This window comes from Motacilla alba, chromosome 3 (genome assembly GCF_015832195.1).
Source record: "Motacilla alba alba isolate MOTALB_02 chromosome 3, Motacilla_alba_V1.0_pri, whole genome shotgun sequence".
Taxonomy (NCBI): domain Eukaryota; kingdom Metazoa; phylum Chordata; class Aves; order Passeriformes; family Motacillidae; genus Motacilla; species Motacilla alba.
In genome coordinates, this window is record NC_052018.1 from 18,565,869 (window position 1) to 18,582,754 (window position 16,886).

General features: G+C 35.8%; 1 protein-coding gene across 1 annotated transcript in view; it reads left to right on the plus strand.

The window, feature by feature from the left end:
* Positions 1 to 16,886, plus strand: part of EIPR1 (EARP complex and GARP complex interacting protein 1) — a 75,535-nt gene that overhangs the window by 42,602 nt on the left and 16,047 nt on the right. The window contains exons 5-6 of the mRNA XM_038133520.1: positions 6,301 to 6,400; positions 15,507 to 15,643. Coding sequence (XP_037989448.1) covers positions 6,301 to 6,400; positions 15,507 to 15,643 — 237 coding nt within the window. The remainder of the gene's footprint in view (positions 1 to 6,300; positions 6,401 to 15,506; positions 15,644 to 16,886) is intronic.

Below are 16,886 nucleotides of genomic sequence, written 5' to 3' on the forward strand. Positions count from 1 at the left end.
ACTAAAAAAGTGAGGGTTGAAGTCTGCCTCAACTGATTTTGCAGGTGAAATAGATGCTTCTATTTATTCTACTACTATTCTATTTATTCAAATAGTTTTACGTTCAGTCGTACTGAATTGCTTAAAATGTTAGTGGGAAATGTTAAAAAAAAACAGTGTTGCAGAACTGTGAAAAAATCAGTTATGCAGGAAAAATTTAAATGTTCATGAGGAACTGACTGAACAGGTGCCCCTGTTTTCTTGGTATCAGACTCCAGTTTGCTCTCCAAAGCCCCATTAAAAATTTATTATTTAGAATGTTTATCCCTTAGGGTAGAATTCTTTCCAGCACAATATTCTGGGCTGACTATAGATGTAGCAATGTTGCTGCTGACACTTGCTTACATAGTAGTTAAAAATTCAGGGTTTTGAAATGCCTGTTGGATGAAAGAACTGACCCTTGTACATTTGTGGTTAAATGTATCTATCTGGTAAAATGTCGGTGAGACCTGAAGGGGTGCCCTGCAGCCTCGCAGTCCAGCCATCTCAGTGTTCATGCTCCAACAATGGTGATGGAGAGGTAACTTAGGGAGACCACATTAGTTACAGTCCCAGCTGCTTCTTGCAGTCTCTTCACCTCGAATTCCCCCAGAATTAATTAATCCAGTTGCTGGATTAGAGGTGTTAAAGGGTACATCTATGCTAGGTCTGTGTAAACCTTTAGCATTCTGTTCTTCTGAACAGAAGGAGTGGTGATTTTCTTCAACTATCAGTGCTGATCTAGGCAACCTAGATCATCTTAGGCACGTGTTTTTAATCACTGGAGAAATATACTCAGGGGAATATTCTGCTTTGTTAGGCATTATTCCCCTGGCCAACCATGCAGTTTGTTACGAACAGTATAAATTAGTAAGGATGTGCTATATCCATATTTCCATCTTTGAAAAATCCCTTATGAAAATACTCAAATTGTCCCTCTCAAAAGTAGATACATTTTTTCTTTAAAGTAAGTCTGCAGATATTGTTTTTGATCACTCCAGCTGTTTTGCAAATAAGTTTGTTTCAGCCCTTAATTTTTGCCTTAGTATGTGGAAAAAAATATTGTCATCCTGAGGCCTCCAGAGGCTGGGCAAGAGTTTTACCTGTGTGCTTTCCTGACAGACACTATGACAGATACTATGAAAATGTTTTTCCTAGGCTGACCACCTTACTTGATCTACAGAGAAGCCAGTTATGTTTCTTTCCTGACATGTCAAACATCCATAATATTCACTTTGCAAGATTTTGAAGCCCTGTTCAAGCAATAGAATAGAAATGGTGTCTGTGGCAGCAGCTGCTCCATGGATTGTGTGTTGTATATATGATAATTTAATGAAAAAACAAGTAGAAATAAGTGGTCTTTCTGTGGCACCTCCTTGTTTGGATGCTTTTTTATTTGTCTGTAAAGCAGTTTAATTTTTCTGAATGTAATAATAATGCAAGACTCAGAATAAAGCCCAGCTGTCTTTGGGGTTCTTGTCCAAAATAACCCTTCATTTCTTAATTCTCATTGCTCAGCAGCTTTTTAGCTAAAATGTTCACCTTACCTTCTAGGTTTGTTTTGTTTGGGAAGCTGTGGTTCTCGTTTCACTGCATCTTCAGTTGGACTCCGAATTAGATCTCAATGTCTGAGAATTTTGAGATGAAGTGTAACTTCTGTTCCCTGCAGCAGACTTCAATACACTGTAAAATAGCCGGAACTGATTTCATTCAGAAGTGTGGCTGTTTTGTAGAGCACTGAAGTAGGGAACAAGATCACATGTTCCAGGTTGTACTTGGTCTGATCTCCTGTCTCTTAGAATTAAGGCCTGATTATCTGATAAGCAAGAGTAATCTTTAAATCGGAATCATTGTAATGTAAAGCAGGCACAATATTTGAGGTCCTAATATGTGAGTTTTTCTGGTGGGCTACATGGAAGCTGCAGGATGAGTTACCAAATGCATGGGTGTATTTTCCATTTTCCAGTGCGTGAGAGTTTTCAGTCCAGCAAAATTTTTCCATTTATAGAAATAAGTGGTTGTCACTTCTGTAACTGCAGTTGAGCAGTAGTTAATGCTTGCTTTGTCCAACACTTGTGGCATAGCTGTAGTTAATGTCAATGTAAGTTGTTTGCATGTTGCTTTTTTTCTTCCTTAGTCTATAATGGAGGACTTTGAATTGTTCATTTGTAAAAGTTCAGTATGTTTATGGATAAAGGTGTTAACTATCTTTGCAGCGTAGGAGAAGATAATGGGGCCTTTTATGTGTGCATTTCAGTGAATATTTTAAATACTCTTTTTTTTTTGCTAAGGTAATGTTATCTGTAGGATTTAATTTTATTTTTTTACATGAAAAACTACTAGCTCCAAGCTTTATTGAAGCATCCTGAGTTAGATGATAACAAAATAGGGTAAAATACGACATATATAATTATTTGTCTTCTGGTTTATAGATTATTTAAAGAGCAACCGGGAAGTTGCCACTCAGTTTCTGAGTGGCAGCTGTGAATTTGTCGACTCTCTTGTCCATTTCTGAAAACTGTAAGCGTCAGCAACTGTTGATACACTGAGAAAAATGATACTGCCTAGTTTATAGGTTTTTGTTTTTAGACATTATCACCATTTCTGCTATGCTGAAAGCTGTTCTGAATGAAAACTTCAGTTTGCTTCGAAAGTAACTTTTTCTTGCACTCACCAGTATTTCTTGCCCACCTCTTCATAGTATTTCATGTTTGACATTGTCATGAGTACAGAGCATAGCTGAACAAGTTACAAAAGGTGATCTGAGTAACCTCTGCTTAAGATTAAAAAATCTGAATGAATTATCACTACAACCACACCCACAAATGAAAAATGAAATAGAAATAAAATGGGCATCCCACAAGGATAGAGTGAATTTTGGAGAGACCTGTTCACTGCAAGGTATGTCAGCTCAGTTATAGTTTGCTCTAATGAGTACACTGTATTCAGCTGGAAAAATTCTTTTACCTTGAAGTTCAGTGATGCTTAAATATGTGGAATTTCTTCCTATCTTTGAAAACATCAAAGAAATTGTTTTCAGTCTAGCTTTTGCAACTAAAAATTGAGTGATTTGTGTAGGAAAGGTGCATATATATCAACAGGCATATAAAATCTTTGGCTGAAAGGACTCTTAAAGGATTAAGTAGCCAAATCAGATTTCATTATCTGTAATTAAAAATATATCTACATAGATGAACACCAAATACAGTTATATTTTCAGCAATGTGTAAGTAAAATGATAGACTTAAATAAATGTGATCAGAATCAACTTGAAGATTTCTTAGTTCCCTATTCAGCCACATGATCATCCTGATAACTTTCAATTTCACTTTGGAAAACCAGATTGTGGAAGGTTACTTGTGATCACATGCAGGTTATAGTGTGTTAATTTTCTTTGTCCTGTTACATGTTTTCATAAAATATTTTCATCTATTTGAAGAATTTAATTTGATGTATCTATGGAGCACAACTGCATGAAATTCTGAAGTACACATGGCAGTTGGTTTCTTCTCATTGTTATGGGCAAAATGAACATGTAATTGAAACTGGATGTCATTTTTATTATCAACACATTTTCAATTGCTTCTAAGTTTTCTCCAAGTTGTAACATACTTTCCAAAAGTATGTATTGTTGAATAAGATTGGCAATACTACAGACAAAACAGCCAAATTTAAAATAAATCATAGAATTGTTCTAGTACCATGTTCTTGGTAAAACACATTTAAAAACATGATGGTAGCTTAATGTGATAAATGTAGCGATTTTGTCCTAATACAAAAAAACTCACTACAAATGGGCTTTTATAGGTAGGTGATTTTCATGGATTGAAAATACAGTAAGTGATGCAGGTCATGCTTCCAGCAGAAGGTAGGTGCAGAAGTTAGGCCCTTCTTTATTCTGTTCTGTTGCCTCATGGAAAAGCTCCGTGGGTAAAAAGTCAGCCAATGCACTCTTTTAGTTACAGTTCCAGATTTTTCTTTACCAAACAACAGATAAGTGCGGTCATCTGCCTTATATATCTGATGCTTGTTTTACTAAAAGTGCTGAGTAAAAACTGATGAAACTGTTTACACAAAGGAGCAAGAGTAATTTGAGAGGAAGGTATCAGCTGAGAATAACTGAGTTTTGTTGTATTAATGGTGTGAAAAAAGGTACTTTCTCACTTCTTTCTCTTACCTGCAACTTCCTAATTTCTTTTCCTTGTGTTTTATAGCATAAGATGAAGATTAGATGCGGTTCCATTACTTGGGTCTGGGGTCAGCCAGGTTATATCCAGTGTTTTAGGAATACAGGAGTAAAGCAAAATCTGGGATAAAATAGAAACATGCATAGTGTGCAGTTAGGAAGGTTGCTAGCAGCTGCCTGATGTTTGGCTTAGTTACCCAAGGCTGCATCTCTTTGTGCAACCTTCTTTCATCTATTCCCTCTGTTACAATCCAAATTAATGCAGAAGAGCAAGGAAAACTAAGCCTCTCTGAATAAAAGGGATCAAACTCAGAAAGGTTTGAAAAATACCCCAAAACTTTATTAAACCAGGTTAGATGTTGGTGCTAAAACACTTGATATATTTTGTTTAATAGTAAAACAAGGAAAGAGAAAACGAGAAAAGAAAGGATTAGAAAGATAAAAGAAATAAAGGACTAGAAAGAGGAAAAGAAAGAAAAAGAGATTTGCAGGGGTGGGGGGCATAGGCAGAGAGTAACAGGAGTGAGGTACAAAGATCAGCCTTCTGAGGGTCCCAATGACATCTCCATCTGGCTTCTTGGTGGTGAGGGTCCCCTGCTACCCACTGCCACCACAAAGCAATGGAATGCAATGGATTAAAAAATGTTTATAATGTTGAGGTGGGAATGCCTATGTGCCTCCCCTGGGGGAGGGCAAGTTTGATGTTGTCCCTTGCAACACTGTGGATCTGTTGCATCATGTTGCAGTGCTCTGGTGCAGGGTTTGGGGGCGGCCTTTGGGGGACCATGACACCCCCTTCACCTTTCCTGTAGTGAAGGGGCCCCACAGCTGAGCTCTGCACAGCAGAGGATGGGTGGTCACTGCCTCTCACCAGAGGTTTTCTCACCATACACCCAAACCTCTCTCCCCCCACCCTTTTGTGTCTGTGCAAGCCTGGCAGCTGACAGCCCTGGGATGTGATCTCCAGCTTGATCCCTCTGGGAATGTGTTCTTCTTCCCCAGCCCAGGCCTGAGTCACTTTATCTCCATCAACCTGCAGTCCAAGGCCCCATTCAGGGTTTGGATGGTTTTCTCTGCAGCTTTTATACAGTTTTGCTGTCATAGGCAGAAGTTTTTCATGAAGATATTTAAGTCATAAATTAGAACATTTCAGTCTCCGAACAACCAGTTACTGAATTGATTGACACAAAAAGCAGACTAGAAAACTTGGGTCTAATCATGGACTTCTGATAAACTTCAAGCAGTGAGACTTCAGCTAGGCTCTTAAGATGAAAACAGCGTATCAAATGCTTTTAGATAGCTGAATATTCAGTCTTAAAATGGAAAGAAGTTTCTCCATTAATCTATTGATACTGAAGTTTTGATCTGTTCCTTCAGGTATATTGTTGGTCTAAAATTAATGGGAGGCTGCTAAACTTGGTTACAAAAGTGTTAAAAAAATTAAGATTTTTTTAAAGATAAAAATAGAAGCGTATTCTCATAAAATGATGAGTATTCTTTCAATCCTAGTGTTACCTCCAGCAAACTTATTAGGGTTAGAGTGCCTAGTTAGCTGAGCTGCCCATACTGACTGGCGCAAATATGCTGCTTTTCATAGACAGAATGAGAGAGGAGGGAGGGCTGATTTCTTGCATTCCTTCCTGTATAGCATGAAGTGAATCACAGGTTAAATGTGTATGCTGATTAGGTCATGATGATGGCTGCAGAGTTGGAAGAAGTTTGTAGCAAAACTAAGGCTTATGATTTTTGGTGCACCTTCAAAAAGGATGCATAACACAGTCCATATGAACACAGTCCATATGAACACAGTCCATATGAACAACTTTGAGATTTCAAACTAAAGCCTTCTAAAATTAGTGTACATCAAGGTCTCTGGTTGTACTTCTGTGTATGCAGAATGACTGTAACAAATTGGTAATTAATTGCAGAATTTGGACTTCAAATATGTGATGGATTTCATCTAAAGGAAACCAGAAGGAATATGGTATTTTGGTATAGATTAGATCCACAGAATTAAAATGGCTTTCTAGTTCAAATTCTGATGAAGGCTTTTAATGTTGGGTTGTTTATTTTGTTTTTCTGTTTCTGTTTTACAGTGTTATGTGGGAACCAATGGGAGATGGTAAAAAGATTATTTCATTGGCTGATAACAACATATTATTGTGGGATTTGCAGGAAAGTTCAGCCAAAGCTGTGGTAAGAAATTTTCTTTTAACAAAAGATGCTGTACTTGAATATAGTCCAAACAATGACGTTGCCTTGCCTAGAATTTGCTAATCTTTTAGCTATTCCTTCAGAAGTATCTTGTTGCCTATAATGTAGGTGGGGGAAATGAATATTCTACCATTGTATTAAATAAGAATGTTTAAGAGTAGTATTTTAGTATCTGTTGCTAGTGGGTAAATGATTTCTTTGTTCTAGAGTTCCCCTTACTGTGCTACTGCTTTTATAGTGAGTAATCTGGAATAAAGCAGTGCTGATTTGGTGAATGTCTACAAGTGGAAAAATTGATGAGCAGTAAAGCCAAAGGTTACTGAATTCAGATAATGGTGTAGTAACTCATGTTTGTTAATACTATGCAGCCCTTTATTTAATTTACAACTCTTGATTGTATAAGCATAATATAAGTTTTTCTATTTGCTATGTACTGCTTTGAATTCTCAATGTTAGTTTAATTTAGTAAAATACAGTCTATTCAGATTATTTCACTTAGTGTTAAAAATGTCTTATTCAGGAACACATGTAAAAAGTGTCATTGGCATAGATTTTTGTCTGATTATGCCATATGATAGAATGTATATAGAAATCTTTGAATAATTCTGTATAGTCATTTAGATCAGTGTCTGTGCTTATAAATGGAAACTTGTTATGTCAAGGACATTGCTGTTCAATTGATCTGTTGTCACCTTTAACTCCTCAGGTCAGGGTTAATTTTTTTCCTGGATGCTGCAGAATCAGTTTTTTCAACTTAGTCAATATGCTGTGTCCATAAACTCTTCCCTATTTAAACCACCTGTCTGCATGCAAATAGATGACAATGTAATATAATATAGTTTAATACTTTATGTTTATAGTTAAGCCCTTAGGGTTCCTTCTCTAGATGAGAAACTTTAGGGTTTTTTTTTCTGCCTGCAACTTCAGTAGGTGTTATGTTGCCTTCCAAGGCTTCAAATTAGTGTTGGTTTTTATCAAATTGATATTGAGAGTTTCTGACAGCTTACCTCCAGGAGCTTGTCTGTGGCATTGTATCCTCTGGATTTGCATTGCACCTGCATTAGTCAGTATTTCTTTCCTAATGTCTGCATAATACACAAACCTTTCTGCAATATTGGAAAACTATTTTGAGGTTGGTACTGCTTCCATGCTGTGGAGCCTCATGTCTCCTTGAAGTACTTAGACTGCTAGGCAACTTAGCATTTTCCCTTTCTTCTACTTTCACTCCTAGTGCAGTTCTGTCCTCACTTGCTGGAATTCTTTTGAATGTTAATTAGTATTTTCACTGTTCAACCACTTTCTCATAACACTCTCAGATTTTTTTCTGAATCCTGTCCTCTTTCCTGTGGCAGGGGATTGGCACGAAGTGATCTTTAAGGCCCCTTTAAACCCAAACCATTCTGTGATTCTGTGGTTTCCTCTAGGATGCTGTCTGGTGTATTATCAATTTCTCTGTGGAAATCTTGTCATGAATGCAAAATTGTATGGGGTTTTTATTCCTCATTTTATATTGCTTGGGAATTATTTACTAGAATTTTGTATGTTGTGTCTTCCTTATATTATTTCTTTTCTCAAAAATAAACTCCCACTCTATCACACAAATATTTGTGCAGATAACTATGATTTCTATTTTCTTTTCCTTCCATTGCTAGAATTATGATCTGTGTAATTTTGGAGAGGAATAGATGCTACCAAATTTTGTAGTTTCAGCATGATTTGGGGAATCAGCATTTTTATCCTCAAAGCAACATTCAGCTTGCAAATCCTTTCAGTATTTCAAGTAGCATTACTTATGTAGAGTATTTTTTTTAATTGGTACTTCCAAACTATTCTTGTACTACATCAAATGTTGATGGCGCAAAAGGACTCTAGAAGGCAAAGTAAGTGATAGAGGAATGACGGGGATTTAACTTGTGACATTTGTTATGTGTTTATATTTTTATGAAAGAAAATTAATAAATGCAAATGTGAAATTCTGTATCAAAGAAAGCGCTTCACCCAATGAAGTAGATATATCAACCCTTGACTGACATCTTCAGATAGGAGCATTTAAAAATCTTTGTTAAAAACCTTTGTTTGCAGAAGTTAAGAATGTTGTTCAGATTTTACAATCAGGCTCTCAGGAGGCTTGCTATTGAATTTGACTGATCCTCTATATTTCCATCTAAAATAATCTAATATCTCATGTGACTGCACTGTAAACAAGAATGATTTGTGATTAAAGTTTTACCTGAGAATAACTATTTAGCATAATCGGTCTTCTGCTCCAGCAATTTTGAGTTGTTCTTAGATGATACTTACTTCAATACCGCATCATAAACTTCTGTTCAAGTGAAGCTTGATAGAGAAAGTTCACTGAAACTTGACTATCAGAAAACATATCTCCATGCATCAGAGTCTTGAACCCAGTGACTCACTTCTGAGATTACTGGAATTGTTGTAATTTTTGAATGTTGAATTTTTGTCTGCAACAAATTTGTCTTAAACATGTCTGTAGATTCCTGAGTTAGCTGAGGTCCAGCTGAGCAAGACTGAGGAAAGCATAAGCATCTCTTTAAGAGGCCTGCACAAGAGTTTATAGCAATGAAATTTAAGACAAGCTGAAGTCCAGTATCATAGGCTTTTTCAGGAGTAGAAGTGACTGTGGTGCATTTCTGAAATCTTCAACGATTACCTCCTTACTAAGAGATTAACTCCCTGTTTACTTCTAGATATGGCTGAAAAATAACAACAACTTTTGTTTTGTAGCAAATTTATATTTGCAAAAAATATGTAGGGCTGACAGTTGCAAAGAGCAATAAAGAAAAACAAGCAATATTTTGTTACACAGTTGGCTTTCTCATTAAAAAACAATAGAGTAAAACCCTCCTTCATAAATCAACACTCTACCCCAACTTTTGCTGCTGTAGTATTTAGAATGTGAGAGAAATCTGTGAGAACAGGTTGGTTATAAAACAGCTTTAGTAGAGGTAAGTAGTAAATATATTTTCCATTTGGTTATCACCATGGACAAGTGTTTGTAGGCTAATGAGCTGTTGGTGAAACAGTGATTTCTTTCTGTGAATATCCTGTTTATAAGGGATTGTTGCATGCGTAATATATCATAATTGTAAAAAACACATGGTTTGTATTTTAATGTTTTTTTGATCAGAATGTAAAGAGGGACTTAAAAAAAAAAACACAAAAAATCCCCAAAAAACCTCAGCATTTCCTTTATATACAGATACACGGAGGTTATGTAAATGACAAAAAAGTTGTCTTTATTGTTCATTAAGATGAAAGTTCATCCATTTTTGGAATCTCTTAGCCACCTGATGTCTTGCCACCTAACATGCTTTGTTTCAAGCAGGCAGTGACTAAGCAGGTTGTAGCTGGTGTTAGGGAAGTGTCCCTGTCTGACCATCCAGGAGTCACTCTGGCAGTCACACTCCTATGGGCAGAGGCTTTGGGCAGCTCCAGTGGGCTGACAGGGCCCTGCTGGACTCCCTGCATGCCCCACTCTCACACATACCAGGTTTCCCATAGCAGTGTCTCTCCACCCTTTAAGTAATTTAATCATGGTGCAACAGCAAAACAGCCTGGGCTAGTGCCTCTCATGAGGGACCCTGAATAAAGGAAATCCTGGGGTTTTATACCCTCCCATTCTATGCAGCAAAAATCTGGGGTCTTCTCAATCCTCTGCTCCTGCTGTGTCTCTGAGTGTCCAGTCTACTGACTGATGACACAGGCCCCTGTGCCTTTTGTTGTGCAAATGGTCATGCTTCTTCCCAGTCCCTTGTCTCATTTCTCTCCACCATCCAGAGCTCAGTCTGCAGCTGGCACTGCACCTGCACACCAAGCTACCTCTACTGAATGTTTTCCTCAACACTAGTACACTTAAATATTCTGTAGGGATTGCTAAGGGGAGAACAGCTTTACAAAATACATATATGCTGCTATAGACTTATAAGCAAAATAGCAGTGTATTTCTGTGTGTGTATATGTGTTGTTATAACTAAAAAATGTTGTAACTAAAACTTAAATAAAGAGCCTAGGATTAAAATAATAGAAATGTCAGTGTGCTTGAATTGTTTTCTCTTTTTGTAAAAAACACATGATGGTGTTCAAGTTGAATAATATTGTGATTGTTAACTAAAAGTAAGATCAGGTCCACTGTATCTGTATCAGATAATAGAGGTAAGGAGGTATTCATTACACCGGTGCATCGCTGGTCTTCCTGTTCTTACAACAAATTTCAATTGCTTCCTTTTTTTGCCTAGGTACATATAATAGGCCATGTTAATGGCAAGAGGTAAACCAAATGCTACTCTTTATGGACCTTTCCTGTTTAAAGTTTGTCTAAAAGTTTGTCTAAAATTCAGGTATAATATAGATGAAACACTAAAAATATGTGTGTCTTTGAAATTTTGTACCGGCCAAAATTTCTGCTTCTCTACATCGATCAAAACTTCAGAATCTTATTTGGTTCCTTTTCTGTATCTGCCTGTGATTTACAAGTCACATTGTTTCATTAAAATTAGCCTGAAGAATTGTGCAGTTCCCAATAGATTCAGATCTTCTTGGTAATAAAATTATTGGTGTGTTCATTCTCTGAATTATCTAGTCAGCTTGGGATAAGAAACGTTTGCTAACTGTAATTTACTGTACAGTTCAGTGGGTTTGTTTGGGTTCATTTTGGTTTGGGGTTTTGTTTTTTGTTTTCTTTCAAATTTTTTTGCTAACTTGTTTCAGCCTTACAGTGTTCAATTTGCCTGTATTTACATTAAGACAAGCTTCTCCTGTCCTTTTGATCACTCTTTTATTATTGTTTTGAGGACATTACCTTCTGGGGTGAAACTAATCTTATGCTCACTGCATCATTACCTTTTGCAATTAAATTAGCTATTCTTTGCCATTTATAATCATTAGCTGGACCCAAGAGAAGCCCAGACAATGCACAAGGTGTGGATAGAATCTGCTGAGAAGAAGACAGTTAATATTTTTGTGCACAGATTTGAGGTCAGATGTCAACAAATTGCTAGAACTCTTCCTTGGGTAAATGCAGTATGTTTGGCATGGCAGATGAGTGCAACAGAATGAAACAGATATTAAAATCTAGATATTTTTCTGGTTTTCATGTGTTTTCACAAAGAGGACAAATAGAGGTGTGGTTTTGATCATTCTAATCGAAACTATTTTACATTTCTTGTCCTGTCTGGATTATTTAGCAGCATTCATGTGGTCTTGGTTCAGAACAAGGGATAATATCAAGCAGTGACATTCCAGGCAAGGCAGAATATATTTTAGGGAAGATTTCACAGGCTATCTGGATAAAAGTGATGTATCCAAATAGAGATGATGTTAGGAATAAGCATGAGATGCTTTCTTGGCAAGATAGCTGTTATTTATCAAGGCAGGGATCCTTGTGGAATTTAGTGGAGAATTTTTTAGCACCCCATTATTACTGCAACTAAAATAAACATAGATTAACTATAGGAGGGCAGAAAACTGTCAGAAGAAAAATAAAAGGAAAATTACTGGATCAGAATGAGAATAGAAACCAACTCATAGGGTTGGAATCAATTTTATTTAATGGTCTCCTTAACAATAGAATAGAAGGAATGAAATAATGAAAATTATTGCTGGCAGAACTTGGAATGCATCATCAGCATATAGGAATTACAATGTATTCCAGAGGATGAACTTGATATTTAGTTTAATTTTTGTAGTATAAAGCAGAAAACTTGTTTTTAAGGAATAAAAATATTTTCTTACTGAAATGCAGAAACTTAGCACTTAAAAATATGTGATTATGTTACTTAGCTATTCCGAGAATAGCTCTCAGCTGCCAATATGATGGGGCAATTTGAAAAGGCAAATAGTATTAAGATGGTTTGGGAGTCAAGAACAGAGTTATGGAAGGACTCCATGGTATGGTTTCCTGCAGTTGGAGGAATTGAATTAAATTTACAATCCTCATCAACCTTTCTGTTTCTGTAAATAACAAGTCAGAAAAATGCTCATGCTTTTTAATATCAATCTCAAAATAGTCGGCTTGGTTTTGTCTACTTAGTGTAGCCCTTAATGTATCTTTCTTCTAAGTACTTTCCTGTTCTCTTCTTGGTCACCTGGCTCTTTTCTTGGAAGAGAGCATGAGCATTTGGTTCACTGTCTCCATGCTGCTTGTGGTGTTCCTAGATGATTTCTGTACCCTTCAACATTTAATCTATATTGGCTTTTGGGTATTTTTTGAAGGATAGTGCCTGCCCTTTCCTCTTTCCAAGTCAGACCTTATGTAATCAAAATTTGAAGCAGGAAAATCAAGCTCAGTCCTTGATATTTTGACAAAAATAAGTTGGAGTCATTGATACTTTGATTTGAATACACAGGAATCTGTCCTAGATCTAGGATATCGTAGGACAGATTTTTTTCCATATTTTGGTACTTTGTTTTTGTAAAACCCCTTCCTTTACTGCAGATAACATAAACAGTTCTATTCTGATCATGTTACATTGTTTAATTTTTTTAGAAGATTTTTTTCTTATTTCAAAGCGTTGCTCTCATGCAACTGTAGTATAATATCATGCTGCCCTTATATTTTTGTTCTTGTGTCACCAGATTTAGGCATTATTGTTCCAGCTAAGCATTTAGGAGTAGTGTAAAATCCATCCATACTCCAGTAACCATTTTACACTGTTGAAGATTTCATTTTCTCTACACTTCTTTTCTGAAATCAGAGTGCATTGCACACTTGTGCATTGCAAGAGTAATTCCTAATTTTGTTGTCTAAAAGTAGACAGTTTTACCTGTTTCCTTTCCTTTTTCCTTAATGTAAGTCCCATTTTGTATTTATAAATTAATACCATGGATTGTTTACCTAAAGTGTCCAGTGAAGCCCTCACACCTGCATATCTGCATCCCCTGGGCTGCACAGATCCTAATCTTCATGCAAGAATAATGTTTAAAATACACCTATGTCATATTTCCCTTCCCTTTTGTAGCTAGCTTTTCTGCGTTTAAAGGAGTGGAGGAAAGGTTTCAAGATAAAAAGTGCACTTACTTACCTGTCCATATATTCAGTATAAATTAAAATTACAACCAAGGTGTTTTTGAATGTGCATTTGTGATTCTGAGCTACCAATTTTGTTTCCTTTATTTCTTGGATGTCTAGCAAGGAAACTTGGAGACTTCCTTCTGTTACATAAGAATTCCTTTTTATGTCTGAAATTTTCTCTTGTTTATCTCCAAATTGTCCTTTAAATCCTTGCAGTTGCTTTCAGTTTCATAGATGACGTGGGAAAGAAGACTGAGTCGATTAAGAACTTGGCTGTATGTATAGCTGAAGATCTGTATAAGGAAAGATGTCATTTAAATTACTTATGAATTGCTTATGAAGGCAAGGATGAATTGGCCCATCTAGCATATAGATAATTTTTTTCATATGTTGTTAAGAAATACCATAGTATGTGTGTGCTGGCCTCAGCCCTAAACTTTTGACTGCAAAGAAGAAGAACTTGATCTTTTTATAGTAGCTTACACTATAAAAGTTAAAATGAGAAGACATATTTTATATATATATATATATGTGTGTGTGTGTATGTGTATATATATGTCTAGAATACTGGAGAAAGTATAGTCTACTGCTGACAAAGACCCTCTGCCCTGAGTCATGTTTTGAATATTATGATGCTTTCTATCTCAAGAGCAGATTTTTTGAATACCTGAGAAAATATACTCCTTTTGTTGGTTCTGTCTACTGTCAGTGAGAACATTGGCTTCCCTCCCCCCAGTCTAAGCTTTGAATGGCCAAGTCTGCTTTCTAAAGAAACTTACTTTAATTTTTGAAATGACCTACACAAGCTATTAATACTCTGTTGAGCCTGGAATCTAGTATGTGTCAAAAATAAAAATTGAATTTTATTATCTGGTGTCCAGTGTCATATGCAGTGTTTTCTGTTTCTATTAACAACCTGTGAGTTGTAGAAAGGTTTCCAGACAGTATTTGTTCTGGAGGAGGAATGGTGTTAGAGGAGTAGGTTTGGCCATAGTGTTATGTTATTCATTAACACCTGAGCAATATATGATCTTGCATGCTGGGAATTCCACATTATTTTAAAAAAAAAAAATCTAGTTGTAATTTCTTGATTGTTAATCATGATGCTGAAGAAATATGATATTCTTGGTTGAATTGTAGTTATAAAAATTTAGCAAAATATATGCATGAACATTTATACAATATGCAAATAGATTTAGGCAGTTTAGTATTGACAGCATATTTTTCTGCTGATATCAGTTAAAGTTAATGTAAACAGTTTGTATGTTTTAGTCTTTTTCATCAATCAAAGCATAATATTTGTGCTGAGAAATCTGTTCTTAAATAGAGTATTGGTGTTGCATTATGGTCCAACAGGATCCAGTGGAGTAATCTGCTTTTGTGAAATACCTTATAATGAAACATTTTGAAATATGAAAGTTGTGTGAAAAAGGACCAAATAAGTCTGCTGTTTGTGTAGCTGCTTGAAGTTTTTGTAAATTTTATATCTGATTAAATGCAAATATTTTGGTTTTCCTCTTCCTGTTTAGCTATTAAACATTTTCAGTAAGTGATTGGAAGTACAAGTTATTTGCAGTATAGGCAGCTTTGATTTCCCCCATGTTCACATGAAATTGAGGGATAACTGGACAACTTCAAAGAGAAAGTTGATTACTTTGGACCTTCTTGTCATTAACTGTGGAGATGCAGAGCTGCCTGCTCTAGGACATGCAAGCCTGTTTTTGGAACTGAAACCTTTTTATCTCATGAACTGTAGATTTGTAATCTACTATCTACTGTTATTTTAACAGGCATGTATGTAGTGACATGGGCACCTGGGCCTTGACTTCCTTATTTTTAAAAGCTGCTATACATTTAGCAAAAGAGTTTTTGACACCATAATTCTGTTACTACAGATAAAATTTGGCATTTTGTCATGGAAAAAAATCTTGTAAGTGTGTTGGTAGTCTGTTGCACTTGGAGCAATAGGCTGTTACACAGCTTTGTTTTCATTGCAACTAATTTCATTTTAGTGTTACATTTAGAAACATTGCCAGCTTTGTTTCATTATTTTAGCTCTCTAGTTCCACAGCCTTGGAAGGGAAAGGACAATTAAAATTTACTTCGGGAAGATGGAGTCCACACCACAATTGTACCCAGATTGCCACAGCCAACGATACCACTGTCCGAGGCTGGGATACACGGAGCATGAGGTGAGGAGAGCTTGCAGTCATGTTCTCTAAAAAAGACAATCTCCTGTGGAGGTAGATTTTTGCATTGCTCCTAGCATAAGTTTTTTGTTTGAAATGATAAGTGGCAAACCTATAGCTTATAAAAGGAATAGAAAGGCTTGCATAGCTGATATAGTTACAATTTAACAAAGAGTTTTCTCTGGTATTTCCCCTCAGCTTCAGTTCTAACTTGTATATTGAGTTTTATTGAACCATGTACTAGTCTCACAAGGATTTGTTCAATACATAGGAATTACCTGAATGAAACTGTTTTGTGATTCAACCTGAAAATGCTTTAACAACAGTCCTGACTATGCTATTGTCTATCTTCATAGCATTTAAAGGTGACTTTAATCTTTGAAGGCAATTCACAAGTTTGCTCTTCACTTCTGATTTTAACAAAGTGTTCTATACTGTATTAATGATTGTAGCATACCAGTTATAAGAAATCACTCAATCTATCAAAATCATAACCAAATAAAAGCTTTGAATATACCAATAAGGCATTTTCCCCCCTGCTTAGTTGTGATTTTGATAAGCCAAGGAGTGATGTTGTGCACATCTGTTGCCATGACTACTAAAGCCTCTTCAAGCTTTTTTAAAAGTACACTTTACCCCCTTAGCACATAGTAATTTATCAGTAAACTGAGAAGACTGATGACTTGTAATAACTTTTGTTGCTTTAAAGGGGGATGACTTTAAATTTAGTTCAGTGGTTCCTGCCAGCTCAGAGTTGTAGCAATAAATCCCTTGTTTGCTAGTCTTTGTGGTTTTGCTGAATAGATTTATTTAACGAAGGAAAGTTAAAAATATAATAATTAAAAGTCACTTCCTGTGAAGTGTTTGAAAATCATGTTTGAATGTCCTGTTCTTTGCCTTGTAAAATTATATATAAAAATCTAATTTTATGTTACATGTATACTTAGATTTATAAAGACACCTTATAAAGACAAGAATGGAAAGATAGGAGAAGGGAGAAGGCGTTTTATTAATTTGCTTTTTTTGTAATGTTTTTGTAATCCTATTTCTAGCATATAGCATGCAGATTTTTAACCAAAGTCTGTGTTTTGAAGAGATAATATTAAATATTGTAAAGTTTGCTTCATGCTCTGTGTCATTAAAGAAGCATCTCTATCTTGCTTTAAAGGAATTCTCTGAGTAACTTCTATGAAAGCTAGATTATCTGGATATTGTAGTTTGGATCCTCAGTGAAAGGGGTAGCTTG